The sequence below is a fragment of the Podarcis filfolensis genome (genome assembly GCF_964270895.1).
Source record: "Podarcis filfolensis genome assembly, chromosome: 5".
NCBI lineage: Eukaryota > Metazoa > Chordata > Lepidosauria > Squamata > Lacertidae > Podarcis > Podarcis filfolensis.
Genome location: NC_139608.1, coordinates 32,520,469 through 32,539,104, shown reverse-complemented (window position 1 = coordinate 32,539,104; position 18,636 = coordinate 32,520,469). Strand labels below are relative to the sequence as shown.

Genomic DNA, 18,636 nt, shown 5'->3' with positions numbered 1-18,636 from the left:
CATTGTTGATTTTACTATGCAATGCAAATTGCACCGTTTCATCCAACACAATGCAAGGATAATGAAAATAAAGGTATTCTTGGATGTGAAAGCATTTATCTAGGATGGTGGGTTCAGCTCAGTTATTAACCATATTTTAGCAAAGATTTGCCGTGCACCCACCACCATCACCACATTCAATCACCATAAAAGTAGGTAGGATATTCAGAGACTTTCAGGGCAGGATAAAATTCTAAGTATTTTCAGGTGTGGATGGTAAAACAGGCAGTAGTGTTGCAATCAGTTTAATCCCTATGTAATGTTGCAATCCTAATCCTTTTTACCTGGAAGTAAGACCCACTGAAATCAATAGAACTTACTTCTAAGTAGACATGGTTAGGAGTGTGCTGAAAGCAACAAGCTTTCCTGATCAACCACAAGCAGATAGATTCTAGCAAACACTTCTAATTTCTCTGTGTAACTGGACACTAGATAACCAAAACAGTAGATCTTCTTCCATTCTAGCTCTGCAAGCCTATTTCTGTCTTCATATAGAATTTTGGCGACACGGCCTTCAGATACTATGACATGTTAGAAATGCATGATGCTGAAAACACTTTTGTCCTCCCAGGTGTTAAGTACTTTCAAAAGCGGAACTGAAGCAGACATCACCAGGGGAATTTGTTGGAACCAGACAACGGGGTAACATTGTTTTGAGGGTCTATGCAGCTAATGCTATAGCTGTGATACTTTAAAAGAAAAAACAACAACTGTGTTTTATGTTTAAGAAATATCAAAGCCATCAAGGACTGGCCTTAAAAAGACCCCAATGTGTTATATAGGGTGGCTTATCTTTTGGAACAACAAGGATAGGATTATACCCTGTAAGAGACCTATCTATATCTTCATTAGTATAGGTAGTTTCTGGAATCTTCCTAAACTATGCATATTTTTAACTTCACAGATAGAAGTGCAAAAATATTTTTAAATACAGTTTGGATACTCAAGCAATGCAGGTTACATATTTTAGGGTTCTTAACAATAGTTATCAACTTTGTGTCATTTTTATTTGTCCCAAAGTTAATGAGCAGCCCTGTTCCTGGTTTTCACATAAGACTGGAGAAATGTTGCACTGCCTCTGAAATAAACCTTATTTAAAAAATGAATTTACTCGCATAAATCAGTTTTTATATGAAAAACTGGCATGCTTCAATTCCTGAGAATGTTGTATTGCTTACAAACTGGGCCAGAGGGTCGATACAGTAATAAAAACAAACCCAGAAAGTAATGATTTGTATTGACGGATTGTATATCTGCGAAGAAAGCCAAGCACAAAAAAGGTTTCTTTTTCTGAATTTAGTAGATCAGATTTCTATATTATGCTGCTGCTACTTACATACTAGTGTAAGGAAAGATACTAAAGTAAAATGAAACTGAAGTCAACAATATTAATACAAGGATGTTTCTGAAAGAAATGATAACATGGTTGCCTCCACTGTATACTGAAAGATGTCATTATCTTTCCAAAACAGCTTTATAAAGATGTATAAATACATACTTCAAATACAGACCTTCAAAGAAAATACTGTCTTATGAGAAGTTATTATGAAGGAGCTTCAAATGCACCTTCATTTTACAACTCTTGTAAACGGCAGTCAGAAGCTACACACTGATAACCGTGAGCCTTCTCATGCATGATCCTCAGTAACTGCAGAAGGCACCAGGGGAAGCAAAAACAAAACTTACAAAGTTAAATTTGTAAGTGGATCTTGGATCAATCCAGAACTGGTTTCCAGAGCTACATTGAGAATGAGTGCCTCCGTCTATTCTAGGAATCATTTAATAGCACAAGAGCCCTAATTTAACAGGATATTTACTTTATCTTAAAAATCATACCATTGGTCTAAAGATAGTCTGAATACAATTTGGGAGGAGAGGTGTATTTACACTTTCAAGTTCTATTCTAAAGCTTTATTGTACATATAGAAACGTTGTGTGCATAAGGTAGCTTCCAATCCTGTAGGTGGCAATGGACTGGGGAACGTGGGCAATTTTCCTCTCACCCCTAGAGCCCACAGCTCTCCCCTAAATATGTTTTGTTGTTGTTGTTCAGTATGAACACATTGCATCTATATTATCAATATTATATAGCATCCAATTTGCTGAATCAGTGTGAAACCTGTATAGGTTATATATTCTGCTAAGCTGGGCAGACACAGGATATCCTCATATAGTTGGAATGCACTTAGTCTTGTTTGACTTCTTATTCCTTATACACGGTAGTAACAAACCACAAAACATAATAGTAATGTATAGAATATTCAGATTAAGAACATCTGAATTATGTGATAAAAATAGACAGTATAACAAAAGAAAACACAATTTGTACTGTCAGAAAATCGCCATATCATAGTGAAAGGCTGGGAATCAATAGGGAATTGTGTAGGAAATATGGGAAAGATTTCTGTATTAAAAATCCCTGTCTCAACTCCTGAATGTTTTCATTTTCTAAAACTGCTTTCTGAGCCATAAGCACATAATTTCCTTCAGTTGCTGATGCTTTCTTAAGTAAAAGAAGGCATACACCTCTTTTTTATATCAATAATGGAAAAATGAAGTGCCTAAGATTCTGATATCCATGATAGTTTTCCAGAACAAAACCGTTATTTATTTCTGCTCTTTTGCTGCAGAAATACTGTTTGTTGGTAACTGTTGTTTACTGTTGTATTCAGAAACCTGTCCACCTTGACTTACACAGGGTGCCATAATGCTCAGCATCATTTAATCAGTAGCATATAAATCAGCCTGCCTCCCTACCATGTAATTTGTGTTCTGTTTATTCCTTACAGGTGAAATCTGTGCTTTTAAAATCCATGGACAGGAAATGCCCTTTGAAGCTGTGGTGCTAAACAAGACATCTGGAGAAGGTCGTCTTCGAGCAAGAAGTCCAATTGACTGTGAACTGCAGAAGGAGTACACATTCATCATCCAGGCATATGACTGTGGCGCAGGGCCTAGTGGAACAAACTGGAAGAAATCTCACAAGTGAGTGACAACTGGGAGAGCGAGGCAGGGACTGTGGAATGTATTTACAATTCATGCTGAAGAGAATCTTTTAATGCTTTGCTTGCCAATGCTAGTGGAAATCAGATCAAAGTACTTCTATCACAGGAGATGATTTTTCAGCCTGTTCACTTCTGTTCACTCTTCCTGACTGCCTGAAATTGACTTCTTTTTATAGTACATTCAACTGACATGTTAAAGGTCCTAATAGGACTCTGGATCAAACTGTCTGCTGTTGAAAAAGCCCTACCATTAAATAAATTGGTGACTTTTTGAAACATAAATACTGAGTGTTAATTGATCTTCATGTAATCAAATCATATTGAATTTCCTTGCTTCTTCATCTTCCTTTTTATATTTTCAGCATTCCTGCAGCATTGATTATTATGTTGGTGGGCATTCTTATTTATGTCATATAATAATCATAGATAAGATGGAAAATGGTTATTTTGTGCAAGCATACAAAGTATTTATGTATGAAATGGAAAATATTGCTTGATCCAGATTTTTTAAGTGTGAGAGGATGGGAACAGTTCAAGAAGCTATGATGCTGTGATCCAAAGAAGCTTAAAAAGTTATTGCCATAGGGTTCTCCCTAATCTTAGTTCTACTTAGAGTAGAACCAATGGAATTCATAGGCATGACTAATATGGGTTTATTCTAATAATAATAATAATAATAATAATAATAATAATAATAATAATATTTAAATCCTGCCCTCCCCAGCCGAAGCCGGGCTCAGAGCAGCTAACAACAATAAAAGTAACACAGCATTCTAAAATCAATTCATTTTAAAATCATTTCAAAATCAAATTAATGGCTACAATTGGGCTAGAGTTCTGTGAGGATTACCAAAGGAGGGGGTCAGACTGTACCTTGGCAAAAGGTCTGGTGCAACAGCTCTGTCTTGCAGGCCCTGCGGAAAGATGTTAATGGGTTTACTCTGAGTAGAAAGTTGGCTACAAACCTAAATCGCAAAATCTGAGTTACGCAAGGCCACTTGTGTAGAGCTCTCTCCTAACCCCCTTTCTAATGTGTAGTTCTGATGTCATCACACGTAGCATATACTCCAAAATTTCTCTGATGAAAATAGGGATGTCCCCATTCCATAATGAATTAATTAATAATATTCCACCCATCTGACTGGGTTGCCCCAGTTACTCTGGGCGGCTTTCAACATATATAAAAACATAATAAAACATCAGACATTAACAAACTTCCATATACAGGGCTGCTTTCAGATGGCTTGGGAGTCAGATAACTCCATACCATCCAACATTTCTCTGACGAAAATAGGGGTGTCCCCATACCCTCCAACATTTTTCTGATGAAATCCTAAGGAAAAATGGGGACATTCCAGGATCAAATCAGAAACTGGGACAGCTTCTGTAAATCCAGCACTGTCCCTGGAAAAAAGGGACTCCTGAAGGGTCTACAATTTGTATTTCCCACTGTATTTTTCCTAATTTTGCAAGGCTCAACCAAAGATGGATTCTGGCCCCTATAGCAACAGAAGAAGAAGCTTTTGTAGCCAGAGTCAGTAAGTGTTCCACCCTTCCAGGCCAGGTGGAAATAAGCCAGCAAAGCAGGAAGCTTTATTGATCGTTGGGGAAATAATTTGTTTTATCTAAACTTGTTTCAAATCAGCATAACGGAAAGAAGCCCAGTGCCGTACTCTTATTTAAAATTTAGAAATTGTTCACAGACTCACAGTGTTTCATTTTCCGTTGCAGTTCTTTGTTTAATTTCAAAGTTGACATATTTGAGCACAAAGTAATGCAAATACAATGGAGTGCTGAAATGTAAAGTCAAGTAATACAATAATTTATTTCAACAGAGCCTCAATTTAAAGCGTATATTTTAGTTTTTACAGCTATTTCTTGCATGGGTTCCCATTCATGTTTAACTTTTGCATTTTCTACATGTCTTTCCTCTTATTTGATTGTAAGGGTTGTGTGAGACTCGCTTTTACATTTTATTCTACTTAAAATAAATATAAAATATGTACATTTTAAATGTTAACACTTAATGACAGGCTTGGATTATGCACTGATATTTGCATTCTATTTTGAGACTCAAACTGATCTCTCTTCATTTTAGGGCTGTGGTCCATATCCAGGTAAAGGATGTCAATGAATTTGCACCAGCTTTTAAGGAAACATCCTATAAGGCTACTGTGACAGAGGGAAAGATCTATGACAGTGTATTGCAGGTGGAAGCCATAGATGAGGACTGTTCTCCTCAATACAGCCAGATATGCAATTATGAAATTGTCACAACAGACGTTCCATTTGCCATTGACAGGAATGGTGAGTGCTTACCGTTGCACAGTTATGAATTCTGAGCCACATCTTTATTTATGGGTTTTTCAGCCTGCCTTTCAGGGCACAGCCCTCCCCAGTTGACTCACAAATTAGAACTGCATAAAACAAATAAATTATAACAATTCCAGTCTGAAAGCTGCAAGATTTTAAAATTCCAGCACAGTACACTACAAAAATGTATTCAGCATGCATTTAAAGACCCGTACAGATAGGACCATATGAATGCATACATCTCTAGGGAGAGAATGCTGTCATTGCTAAATTGGCCCAGTCTCTAGTACTCACCAGCTTGATGAAACTTACTTGACTGATGTACAAAGTAGTCCTAAATATAGGAAGCCAGTGGAACTCTTTTTTCAGGCAATCATGTTTTGACTTTTCTCAAGATAGTGTTTCTATTCTGGTGGGCACTGACTATATCCCTAGTCAAACGATAATATTTTGTGACAATGAAATTTGATTTTTTAATCCGAGTTTACTTTTAACTGAGTGTGCTGTAGGAAACTGCTTGAGTTATTGTTGTGGGTATCTGTTTGACAGTATTTGTGATACCATTAGCATTTCTGTGAAATCTCACCAGCACCAGCTGGCTCCATGCCCATATTTTTTAATGCCCATTTTAAAGTATATTTTTAGAACAGTCTTTATAGCGTCTGATGGCTTCAGTGCTGGAGTAATTGAGGATATGAGAGTGCACATACCATACTTTTCCATGTAAAAGACTAGGTTTTTAAATTTAAAATAAGGTTAAAAATCTTGGGTCGTCTTATACACGGATAGTGCATATGCCCATTTTCTAAATTTGGGGTCCCCAAAAGTAGGGGGCATCATACATGGGGGCATCTTATACACGGAAAAATACAGTATATTCCTTCAAAAAGAGGTGATATACCCAAGGTCATCCTTGTGCCACTCCCATGACATGTATTGCAAATTAATTGACTCTTCATTCATTATTTAATTATTTGCTGGCTATGCACTTTTCCTTCTTCAAAATATAGATATTCCTCAACCAACAGCAATGTGCACTACACCCTCCCATAAACCCAAAAAAGTGCTGTAAACGTAATATATATCCTGTGCTGCTATTTCTCTTGTAGCAAATATATTTTCCCATCCATCATGTGGGACAAGATGTAGCGCTATTGTCTCATTTTAAAGACAATCCATAGGAGCATCACATGAGGACTAAAATGTGGATTCTTGCGCTCTCTCTCTCTCTTGGCAAAAAATCATTAGTTCCATCAAATTTAAAACCCTCAATTTTGTTTGTTTCTGAGAACCACCACAAGATGACCACTGTTTATATCCCTTACAGCAGAGCAGGGAGTAACATCTCTTTTCCACCAGAACAATTTAATATTTGTCTAATTTCAGAGATGAGCATCTTTTATATTTGAAGTTCCATCTGATGGTTGCCAACACTATAAATTAAAAGTGTGCACAGGGCTTTTGTTTTCTCTTAGCAGCCATTTCATGCTGCATTGCTTTATCAGAAGCATCTCCCCCATTTGACATGGATCTGTCTTTATTTGAGCCGATTTCTCACAGAGCGCAGCTGAGCATCAAATCATAATAACCAGTTAGCAACAGTAAAATGCAAATGGTGGTAAAGAGAATCCCTGCTCTCATTACAATAGCATGAGTGGAAGGGAAATGTTTTGAATATTGTATGGAGGGAGCAATCAAGATGATTGAAATGGAGTTTAAGTAATCAAGAGCTATTTAGTATAGCTGTTTTTTATTGGAGTGGATGCAATGACATGGAATTTTAAAAATGAAGTATAAGGTGCACATGCTGAATAAAATGTGCACGTGCATGATTCCTTTTGTATTTCTAGATAATTTCTCTTTATTCCAAATTTTGAAGACAATCTGAGTATCTGGAGTTTTCGGTTTTGATACATTTTGTTTTGAGTACTGCATAATTTCAACAGATTTATCATGCTTGCTTGGGACATGCATCTCAACACATCTGAAAGCAATTATCTCCATGTTCAGGAACATAACTGACTGAGAAGAGTAATTATTCTGATGGTAGGGGAACCTCTTCATTTTGCCATACCTGGCTTTATCTATGCCAGAAGACAGCAGGCTGTCAGCCTGGTAGAAACTAGCACATTTTATCTAATGCATAGGGGTGCAACATGGCTAATGTCAGAAAAGCTTATCCTGATAGTAAAATCCCAGCAGCACTGTTGCTTCCATTTACTGGGGGGAAGGGCAAAGTGGCAGTGAAATTGGAACTGCACTGGTGGAACAAACCAGATATGCTGGCATACTGAAAAGACCCAATATCACCACCACCTCACCAATCCCCATCACAGTAATTGGCAGTGATGTTGCTGCTGGGAGGCTATTGCTGCCATTCTGCCCAGTGTATGAGCTGCTCCTCCCAAAATGAGAACAGGAGTAGAATCCTTAGGAGCAGAATGAAATTTTTAAAAGGCAAAGGAAGTATGAATTCCTTTGCCATGGCAGAGCTTTTATGGGGTAAGGAGTGATGAGGTGCAGAGACAGAAAGCCCATTTAGGAGTTCTAGGAGACTGATTTCTTGTCACTGTGACTGCTTTGTTGAAATCACACTGTGTTCGGGGTTCAGAAACCAGTTATGATCTTAGAAGAAAAATGGCTGAAGAGGTGTTCCCAAGGGAACAAAAAGGGTGGTCAGTGGGCCCTGAACAGAGAACACTAGACATTTGGTGAGTGTGTGTTGTTGCTAGTTGAAATGTCACAGAAAAAAAAAGCTAATGGCTCTCAGTTTTCAATGACTTGTGAGGTTATTTCCTAATTGCATTAGGAAAATTGGGACATTGACTCTTAGATGTCTTAAGATTTCCATAGCCTGAAGCACAGAGGGCCAGGCTCACTCCTTTCCATTTTAAGCATTTAAAATAGGATCTTTTTCAGATAATAACAAACAAAGAATACACCCCCTAGAACAGTACAATACTATGTTCCAACATCAAATATTCAAATGTTCACTACAAGCTAGTTCTCTTTTGTTTTTCTATAAATCTCCGTGAGATGCAGGTGGCCTGTATCCATTAACAGCATATGAAATAAAACATGGCTATGACAAGTCTCATAGCTGTCATGAGAGGGATGAATCCCTGTACTTCTACAGCAGAAAGATTGCAACAGAATTTGAACTCTGGTGGCATGTAATGTCAGATTGGACTGGTCAATGAAGGTTGAGCCATGTGTCCTATCACACTATTAGTGAGGGTGACCAGACTAATAGTGTGTGATGTACTATGAAAAATGTGACACAGTTTATTTTATTAAGTAAACTTTCTTCAACCAATGGATATTGCCAAATCCCACCATCTTTGGAAACAAAGGTACAGTGAAGGTGGTGAGGGCCTTGGTACAGCCCTAATAAAACTCTGCTTGCTTGTTAAACCCGTTGTGTGTCATTGCCATTCTTTGTTTCAAAGATGAATAGCCCAACTTGTCACTGGAAATTGTTTTAAGAGCAGCTGGGTTATAACAGCAACAGCAGCAGTATCCCACCCTAATCCTAACTCATGGAGCCTCAAACCTGGCAAACTGTCTGGCAGAACAATGTGCCCTGAGTCACATGCATATGTGGCAGGACTTGGCAAGGGTACCTGAGAACACCTGTCATGGTGAGCAGGTCAGGAAAGAGCCACAGAGGGTAGAGCTTGATGAAGATGTGGACAGAATGGGCAGGCAGCATCTCATGGTTTTCAAGCTGATTCGGGAATTGCAAAGATCCTGAGTTCTACTGCTGTTCCTGCTACCACCAATTCCATAGACAGATACAATAGCAAAGAGCAGATATTGAGAAGAGATTCTGATATTTTACTTTTCTGTTCTTCTAAAAAGCATTGTAATAGGATAAGTGCTGGTAAAGTCTTTCTCTGATTGGCATGTCGACCTGCCAGTCATAAAACTCCACACTGACAAGTGCTTTCCTTTGATAGAAAGACTCAGCATAGTTTTCAAGTGGTTCTGAAGCTTTATTCACCTTGGACCACTTTGTTCTGATTCACTTTGGACCACTTTGGTCAAGAGCCTGTTTACTTTGGAAGTGATCCAAATACCACCAAAGCAGTGTGCTCTAGTTTGCTCTTCAGACTTCATCCACAGCACATCCACACCCCTAATGTAAAATCATTTAAATCTAGTTAAGGATGAGATGGAAGATGAAGTGTTACAGAAGCTTACCCTCACATGATTTATAATAATTCAAAATTTAGCCAGAGTCCTGGCAACTCCTGCTCTTTACTTTCTTTTTGTGATAACACTGTGCCCTATATACCTCACTCATTTACTTGGTTGAAAACTTTGCTCTCTAAGCCTTCCCATTCCATGGACAGTCAAGTCTCTGAAGGGCTCTTAAACCCCATCACATTGTAATGGATAGAAAAAATATTAAGAAACCAATTCTGCTCAATTCCTTTTAGTCTCATTCACAGGATAAAGGTGTATTTTTATTTTTTTATTTTTTGGTGTGCAATTTTTAAGTCCAATAATGTTATCAATACACACATTGATTCAACAGCCCAGGTACATGTTTTCAACCCGTGTCTCTGTCTTAGTATAGGTTGCTTGCTGCATTTTCTTCATCTGTAGAGGAATGTTCTATTTGTGTCATGGGATAATGAGCACAAAGCACTGACTCACATTTAAGAGAAAACTGCAGCCCCTGCAGCTTCACCTGAGCCCTGTAGAGCTGTGGATGACTGTTGTGGTGTTTTATTTCCTTTCCTCCTAGGCACTCCATGGCTCGAGTAGTTTCCCCCCACCTGATTAAAAGTGTTTGTAGAACTCCATCTTGTACCCCATGGATATATCAGCTTGCAACTTTTTATTCAGCTGTAGGGGATATTAAGATTGATGTGATCATTGGGACTGTGTTTGTTAAGAGCACTGTGCAAATGGAAACTGTGCTTATAATGTAGCCCAAATGTACAGAGGACCTTTTTTATATTTATTTAATGGCTAGAGTGACTGCCAGACCTTGGGAGAGAGGTAAGTTGCTAGCTATTTAGCTGTCACAAGAATGAACTCGTTTCTGATATTGTTCTCCTGGAGGCTGTTTTCAAGCTGGTTGAAGTCAATGGCAAGTTGATGGAGTGATTGCCATCGACCTGAGTGAGTTTTGGAATGAGTGCTCATAGACAGTTACTTTTGACATGTGCTACTAAAGAAAAGCTGGGGGAAGGAAAAGAGAGAGAGAGAGAGAGAGAGAGAGTACACACACACTTTGAATTGATTGATTGATTGATTGATTGATTATATACCTTCACACCCATTTTCTCCTATTTCCTCTTCATGCTGCAGCCTCCAGCACTACATCCCGTGCTGTTATGGAAGTACAGGAAGTTGCAGTGGGAATGAGGAGCAGGCTCAGCTCCCTTCATCCCACAGAGGTTGGGATACATGGCCCATTGTTCCTGCTGTCTACCACAGGCTACAAAATCTGTCCTAAGGGGTGGGAAGAACAGGTTGAGTCCATGGCAATGCATGGCTTTCCCCTCCCTTTCCTGTCTTCATGATTGTACAGAATCTATTATAGTTACCCAGGGTAGACACCAGAAATGGATCACTGCCACTTAACAGGAGGGAGAGGGTCAAGGCACATGGAGGTCAGTGCAGCTGAGGCCAGAGCACCAGACAGGCTCTTCCACTGTTAATACAATGTGCCAAACTCCCCACCACCTCACCCGACACCCTCTCAGTAAGTGGCTAGGAAATTAGTGTTGCCATTGTGTCCCACTGGACAAGTCGCTACTGGTATTAAGCACTTAATGATGGTAATTTTTCTGCGATATTCTGCTACTGGCATATGTCAACGTTGTTACGAAAAAGGAGCAATGCTGCTGAGTGCTCCATGGCAATTGCTGAGTTTCCACTTACTGTATGGCCTACTTACCACTGATCTACACAGGTTCTGTTTAGTTTCAGATTAGTTATTTTGCATATTCATTTTCTTTACATCGATTTATTTAAATTCCAAATGTGTAAAATGGTGTATCTAGGGGTTCGCTAGGGAAACCCATGACTTACCATTGAATCGGACCAAATGGTAATTGGGTTTTCTGTCGGTCCATGCTTTTTAAGCATGGGACAAGTCGAGGTATGGAGAAGCCATAGAATCCTATCAATTTCCAACTCTCTGAGCTGAGGTTCTTGGACTTCAGACTTTCTAAGCTTTGGAACTTGTACTAGATAAAGTTGATTTTTACCTGTGTATATCATGTAAGCTGCCTTGTCAGGCTTTGCCCTAAAAGGTTCCCTAAAATACATTAAATAAACAAATACATCCAGGTGTTTTGCCTCATGGGGGCTGGGAATTGGGCCATACATAGCATAAAGCTTAAAATTTAAAAGCTAAGTGAAAAGAAAATTAGTTAAATAAAGAACATATAATAAATCTATGATCAACCTATATTTTAAAAATCTCCAAATGACCTTCCAGAAAATATTTTTAAAATATTCATAATTCTTGAATTGTATCTCTTTTTTTTTAAAAAAAGCTTTAATGAACTTCAAATAGCTTTAATGAACACATTGATGATTTTTTAAATCTTGGGGGCCAGTTGATATGCCAGGGAAGTTCCAGAAATCTGCTAATGTTGATTTACCCAACTTCAGTGTCTTGGGAATTCTCCCTGCAGATCACAGAGTAAAGCATTTGTAAAGCAAACACAAAGTAGACAAAGGAATATTTATAAAAGGAAATGTTAATAAAATAAATACGCCAAATAAATAATAAGCAAATAACAAAAATATGATAAGTAGACCCGTTGTATAAAGTGCTAACTTGGTAGAAGAGAAGCATTATTTAGACAATTTGTGTAAACTATTTGCTTTTGTGATTTTAGTAGAAACTCAATATGTTTCTACATGTCTGTGAGTTCATATACCAAGCTAGTGCCAAATGTATTGCTCTGATTTCCTTTGGACCACATCAGTGAGGCTGGGGGGAGGGTCTTAGCGTCTGGGCAGCCCAGGACCTCCATACACACTGCCAAGGCTTGTGTCCCGGGAGGTCATTTCGGTGTGACAAACACAGCAGTTTGACTTCACCCCTGGAGGCACACTCCATTCTCTCTTGAGACAAATAGATGCCAACAGAACAACATATACTATGGGTGCCATCCAATGCCTCTTTATTGAAACTTCAGCCAGTGTAGAATTTAGTGGCCAAGTTTCTCACTGGGGCAAGACAGTTTGAGCATATTATACTGATCCTGTTCTGACGGCAATGGCTGCCAGTTAGTTTCTGGCCCAATTCAAAGTGCCGGTTTTCACCTATAAAGTCTTAAATGCCCCAGGACCGCAATACCTCAAGGGCCGCCTCTCTATATATGAACCTACCCAGACCCTGAGATCATCCTCTGAGGCCCTTTTTCATGTGCCTCCTCCACAAGAGGTCTGGTGGTTTAAGACTCAAAGCTAAATGCCATAGTTATTTTGGTTAGAAAGCTTAAAAATCATAACTAATTTTGACAAAACTATTTTAGTCATGTAATCCACTTTAGTGAATATGTAGACTACAGTATATAGACATGAATACATGTTGAAAATGTTCACAGCTTCAGGATATGAGAAAGATTAAACATTTCTTTGCTACAGAAAACTTTAATCTGTTAGCACACATAATATGAAATGTATATTAGAGTCTGCCAACATTCAGCTTGCAAAGGAACTGTCATTCAGCAAAAATGGCCTGAATTAAAATGCTGAACTCATTAGTTAAAGAGACTACTTTAGAATCGTAAGGTAGAGTACCGTTTCCGAAGGTGGGAACTGCAAGTTCCAGTTCCTCTCTGTTCCTTTTTTTCTTGTGAACACTGCCATTTCTTTGTTACCAGGACAGGTGATTTGTCACATTTATGCTTCTGTCAGGTTGATTTTGTTGCTGCAGAATTTTATTTTTCGTCTGGTAGCACAAAATCCTATCATTTAAAAAAGCTGGTCAGATTCTCCAAAGAGAAGATAAAGGAGATGCTTTCACCACCAACTAACTTTTCCAGTGTATCCACACAGGTAGCAGAAAGTTTGATGAAGGATACCAGAAAGACAACAGACTCTGGAGTGTCACTGTCATTTATTCCTCATAATCAATGTTGCCTTTGTAAACCTGGGCCAAAATCCATGATATTTGTGCCGCAGCAGGAGTCAGGAAACAGAGGCACCATGGACACATTGTTTCCCCTTGAAGACCCAATCACCCTAGCCTAGTAGAACAGCTCAGATTTCATAGGCATGGGATCCTAGGTTTGAGTCCAGAATATAGCTTCTGCTATGTCATTATGATGTGGATGGGGCTGTTGATGGTCATGGTTTCCTTCTTCTTCATCAAGGTGAACAGGGGTGGGGATTTTCATTCTCCTAGCACTTTAATCTCAAAGTTTTCATCATTGTCAGGGGTGTGCTCAGAGAATGTAGAGCTAAATGATTTGATATTTTTGCCCTGCCCTTTCAATGGCAAAGGTAAAGGACCCCTGACAATTAAGTCCAGTCACGAATGACTCTGGGGTTGTGGTGCTCATCTCTCTTTACTGGCCTAGGAAGCAGACAGTTTTTCCGGGTCATGTGGCCAGCATGACTAAGCCACTTCTGGCGAAACCAGAGCAGCACACAAAAACACAATTTACCTTCCTGCCGGGGCAGTACCTATTTATCTACTTGCACTTTGACGTGCTTTCGAACTGCCAGGTTGGCAGGAGCTGGGACTGAGCAACAGGAGCTCATCCCGTCGTGGGGATTCGAACCGCCAACCTTCTGATCGGCAAGTCCTAAGTTCTGTGGTTTAACCCACAGCACCACCCACGTCCACCCTTTCAATACCACCTATATATTCACCTCATCTGGGCTGTCCTGCCAATGAAGTTGCACTTGAACAATGGGCACACCACCATTTCAGAAAATCTGTACCAGTCTGTCTTTCACACGGCAGCATATCTTACATTCCATAGCATGGCAAGAATTATGCCTTATCTCATTGCAGCTTTATTATAGCCTTTTAGCCAACGTATCTCATATCTAGGTTTTTGCCCTTAATGTAGAAATAACCATAAGGGTTTGGTTTCACCAGGGCTGCACTGAATATTTTTTTCAAATTATGTCTGGATTCTGTTTTGTTTCCTGTGTCTGTTGAACCCAGTCCTGAAAGCATATGCTCCACCCTGTGTAAGAGGGTGTTATTTTCAGTGTTTGAAGGAGGGGAAAAAGGAAAGTTAGATTAATAAGAAGCGTTTTGGAAGGTCAGATCTTTCCTTTTCTCCTTTCTGCCCCCGCTTTCTGTTATATCTGAGTCCTTTTGTATACTTCAGGCAATTATTGCTGCTTTTATTATATAAACCCAGGATCTTGACAATGAAGCAATTGCAGTTTATTGTCCTGTTTCACACCTGCAGGGAATATCAGAAATACCGAGAAGCTGAGTTATGACAAACAGCGTCAGTATGAGATAATGGTAACGGCTTTTGACTGTGGGCAAAAACGTGCAACTGAAGATGTGTTGGTACGAGTTGAAGTCAAGCCTGTATGTAAGCCCGGATGGCAAGGTAGGGATTGTGTATTGTTGTTTCTTTGGAAATGTTGATGATGAATGTTGAGATACAAATAAAATGTTAACTCTTTAAAATTGTAGAATATTGGCAATTTCTTTTTCTTTTTTTTATGTAATGCGCTTTTCAAGTGATATAAATATTCAAAGCAGAAAGCAATGATAAAACCTTGGGGGAAAAACTTCAAAACAAAATAATTAAAATATGGGGAAAAGCAGGGGAGATAAACCAACTAGTTCACTAACAGTTAGGGGCTTCCCACATTCAGAGAGCAATCCTACAGCATGGTTCAGCTCTGTCACAGGACCTGACAACCCAGTGTAACTTAAGCTGGCAAAAAGGGTAACTCAAGCACTACTTTAAAGGCTTGTTTTTCCTCTGCTGGGCTTAGGTTGGCTTAGCCAGCAGTGGCCCTGTTCCCGGATCTGGCTTCGTGTGCATAGGTTTGCTCCCTTAATGACTAGGTGCCTGGCTAAAGCAAGAATGACACCGTTCCTGGGATGCCTCCTAGTATTCAAGGGCAAGTTGATGGGCAGCTCACAAGGAGCGGCAGTAGCAGTGGTCACCACCTCTTCCAGGAGAAAGCATCAATTCATGCTGTAACCCAGGGCCCCAGCTCTTACTTGAGGATACCATGTGCTGGCAACAAGTCTGCCTGGTTTTTTTAAAACTAAAGTTTTTGTTACAACTGAATAGTGCCACATTCCAGCGAGAGATGCTGAGGTTTGTAGTCATAGCATCCACTTCAGCAGGATTGGGCATTCAAACCACACCTGCTTCCTCTTATGATCAGTGCCGGATTTACATATAAGCTAAACAAGCTATAACTTAAAGCCCCACTCTCTTGGGGGCCCCTCATAAAATTTAAAGGAAAAAAACAACCGGGTGTACATTTCCAAAATATCAGATAAAAAAATAAAACCTACATACAGCAACAGTGTTTTGCGTTGTTTAGGGTCCTATCATGTAAGTAATGGGCCCCGCCTGCTAGTCTGCTCCCTAAAATGTCACTGGTTTGCTCATATCTATATATAGGGGGCCTACATTCTGCATGTGCAAATGGCTTTAGATACTTATTAGGTCCATAAATTAACATATAGCATATATTCAACACAAAAAACAGCAACCATTTGTTGTTGACAAAGGACAGCTGGGCATATAAAGGGCCCCATTACCTTCAGTCGCTTAGGGCCTCATCAAACCTAAATCAGGCCCTGCTTATGAGTACCCTTTGTTATTGCTAGACCTTATTGCTACTTTTTATTGCTAAAACTGAATGAATCTGAACATGCATCTGGAAAAAGGTCCTCCCATATTATGTATCCAGGATTCAGTTCCTAAAATGCTTTAGTTTATGAGTTGATGGGTTAGGTTTCAGCCTTACATACTACTGTTGGAGGCAGTATGCCTCTGAATGCTGGTTGCTGGGAATCTGGGATCACAAGTAGGAAGAATGCTGTTGCCCTCAGGGCCTTCCTATGGAATTCCTATAGGCATCTGGTTGGCCACTGTGAGAATAGGATATTGGAACAGATGAGCCATTGCTTTTCTTCTGTTCTTACTACTCAGCTCAGGCAACACCACGTACTGATCCCTATTTCAAAGGAGCAAATATGTGCATTCCTCAAAAGTTAGGATATCAATGGTTCTCTCATATGTTTTAGTATATTTCTCTCTCAATGCAGAGAATACTTGAGATGCTTTGTTTGTGTGTTTTGTTTCTGATGATTTGTGAATAGTATGTGGCACCACTCAAAGGTTCATTTTTAATATAAGACTTTCTTATTGCAACTGATTAAGTGTCAGATGTGACCTATTTAATAATCCATTGGGATCAATGCAGAGGTAGGACAAGACCATTTGAGGTAGGAAATCTAGGTCACACTCCTTTGTGATTTCTACAGGTGCTTAAAAGTTGTTTTCTTTTTTTTTAACAGAGAGCAAGCATTGCTTTTAATGGATAGGGGCATAAATCTGGAATACCCCCCCATCCCATTTTGGAAACAAGAAACCTGTGTGTAGGTGCAGCAAAGTGTGTAGGTGGGAAAGTGCAGCAAAATATATTTGATGTGATTGTCCACTTATTTATTGTTATTTTATTTTTAGTATTATGATGGCATGAACAAAGTCAAACTTCAAACAAATTTCATATTCAGGATTTTGAAATAGTTAAGTTAGTTCCCCCCCACCCCCACCCCAACTGCAAAGGTGATTGCTGCTTTTTAAAAATTCACAGCAGGTTTAGCCCTAACAAATAAATTACTGCAGGACAGAATCTGAGCACTTGTCTCTCAATTCTTCTAAGCTTTAGAATCTGCAGTCTAGTGAACTTTCAAAAAAATGGAAGAAAAGCAATGCTTATCTTAGAGATATAAACTTGTGACCTTCTGATCTCCTGATGTGCAGTGCCTCAAAATGGAATTCTATGAAATAAGGTATTCAAAGGCTGAAACACCAGAAGTGTTTTCTTCTTCAAGATGTATTATAGCTATTGATCCTTGACTACTTAGACATTCTTTGTGTATGTGGCATAGGCTCAGCAGGGCATTGATGACCTGTGATATGTTCTTCAACTTCCTGTTTCATTGATATTAATAGAGCCATAAAAAGCAGTACCCATCCTCTGCATTCTACTTATTTATCTTGGATATCTTGGGGTTATATTCCAGATTGCACATATCCTAAAATGCCATTTATTTGGACCTCGTCAAGTTTTTCATTTCATCCAAGTTTCATAGAATGTATAAATCAAAACATCTGTAGGCTATTTTGTAAGGCCTTTCTGCATAGTAAACTTTCCTGATTCGCCAGGAACCTTCATAATGTGTCTTTGATAATTGGGTTGGATGTTTCCTTGATTTAATTCTTCATCTCAAGATCTCCCTGTTTTGATCAGGGGGACATTTGCACATCCACAGTACTAAATTATTTTTGGGGTATGATATTACCACCCGCAATGATTCTATAGAGGAATCTACCGCTTTTGAGATTTCCAGCTTTCAGAACTCTGTGAATGCCACAGAGTAGACAAACCTTTAGTAGATAAAGTTACCAACAAAACCCTATGCCAAAGAAATGCAGAGCCAGTAATAAATGATGTGTTTTATGAAACAGAAGGGCAATAACATGAAAAAGTATACCTCTTTAAGTCATAGGAAATATTATGTGCATTATTTATTCTTGTTTTGCAGAGGAATCAAAGTTTGCTGTAGGACAATGATTGACACTTTATATGCTGTATTGTGATAAGGTGATAGAAAGATAGTGTTCAAAATCAAACAGCTGCTGAGCTTATGTATGAATTCATACTGTTGCTTATATATGGTAACAAGTAAATACAAAAATTGTAGTGATCATCCATCACAATGAAGGGTGCACAACAGCAAATGCTCTTTAAAAAAAAAGTTAGGATGTAATTTTTAATCAGATTTATCAATATAATCCAGGTCTTGTGAAACTGGGATATAAGAAAATGTAGAAAGGACATGCCAGCTTGCTTCAGTGCCATGCTAGTACCATGGGGCAGCCCAGTAGTTCTATGTACTGGGCTTTGAGGAGAATGAAAGGCATCAAAGTATGCGATATGAGACCAGACACCAACCTAGTCCAGCATCTTGTTTTCCACAGAGGCCGGCTATTACAAATCTGATAAATCTCTAAGAACATGAAGCAGCAACCCTGTATAACTGTTGCTTTCCTGCTGTTCAGAGGCATGATGC

At 39.0% G+C, this 18,636-nt stretch overlaps 1 protein-coding gene across 1 annotated transcript in view; it reads left to right on the top strand.

Annotated features, from left to right (window-relative positions):
- The window catches only part of CLSTN2 (calsyntenin 2), a 329,869-nt gene that overhangs the window by 238,362 nt on the left and 72,871 nt on the right, over positions 1-18,636 (top strand). The window contains exons 3-5 of the mRNA XM_083613746.1: positions 2,829-3,024; positions 5,143-5,351; positions 14,765-14,914. Coding sequence (XP_083469872.1) covers positions 2,829-3,024; positions 5,143-5,351; positions 14,765-14,914 — 555 coding nt within the window. The remainder of the gene's footprint in view (positions 1-2,828; positions 3,025-5,142; positions 5,352-14,764; positions 14,915-18,636) is intronic.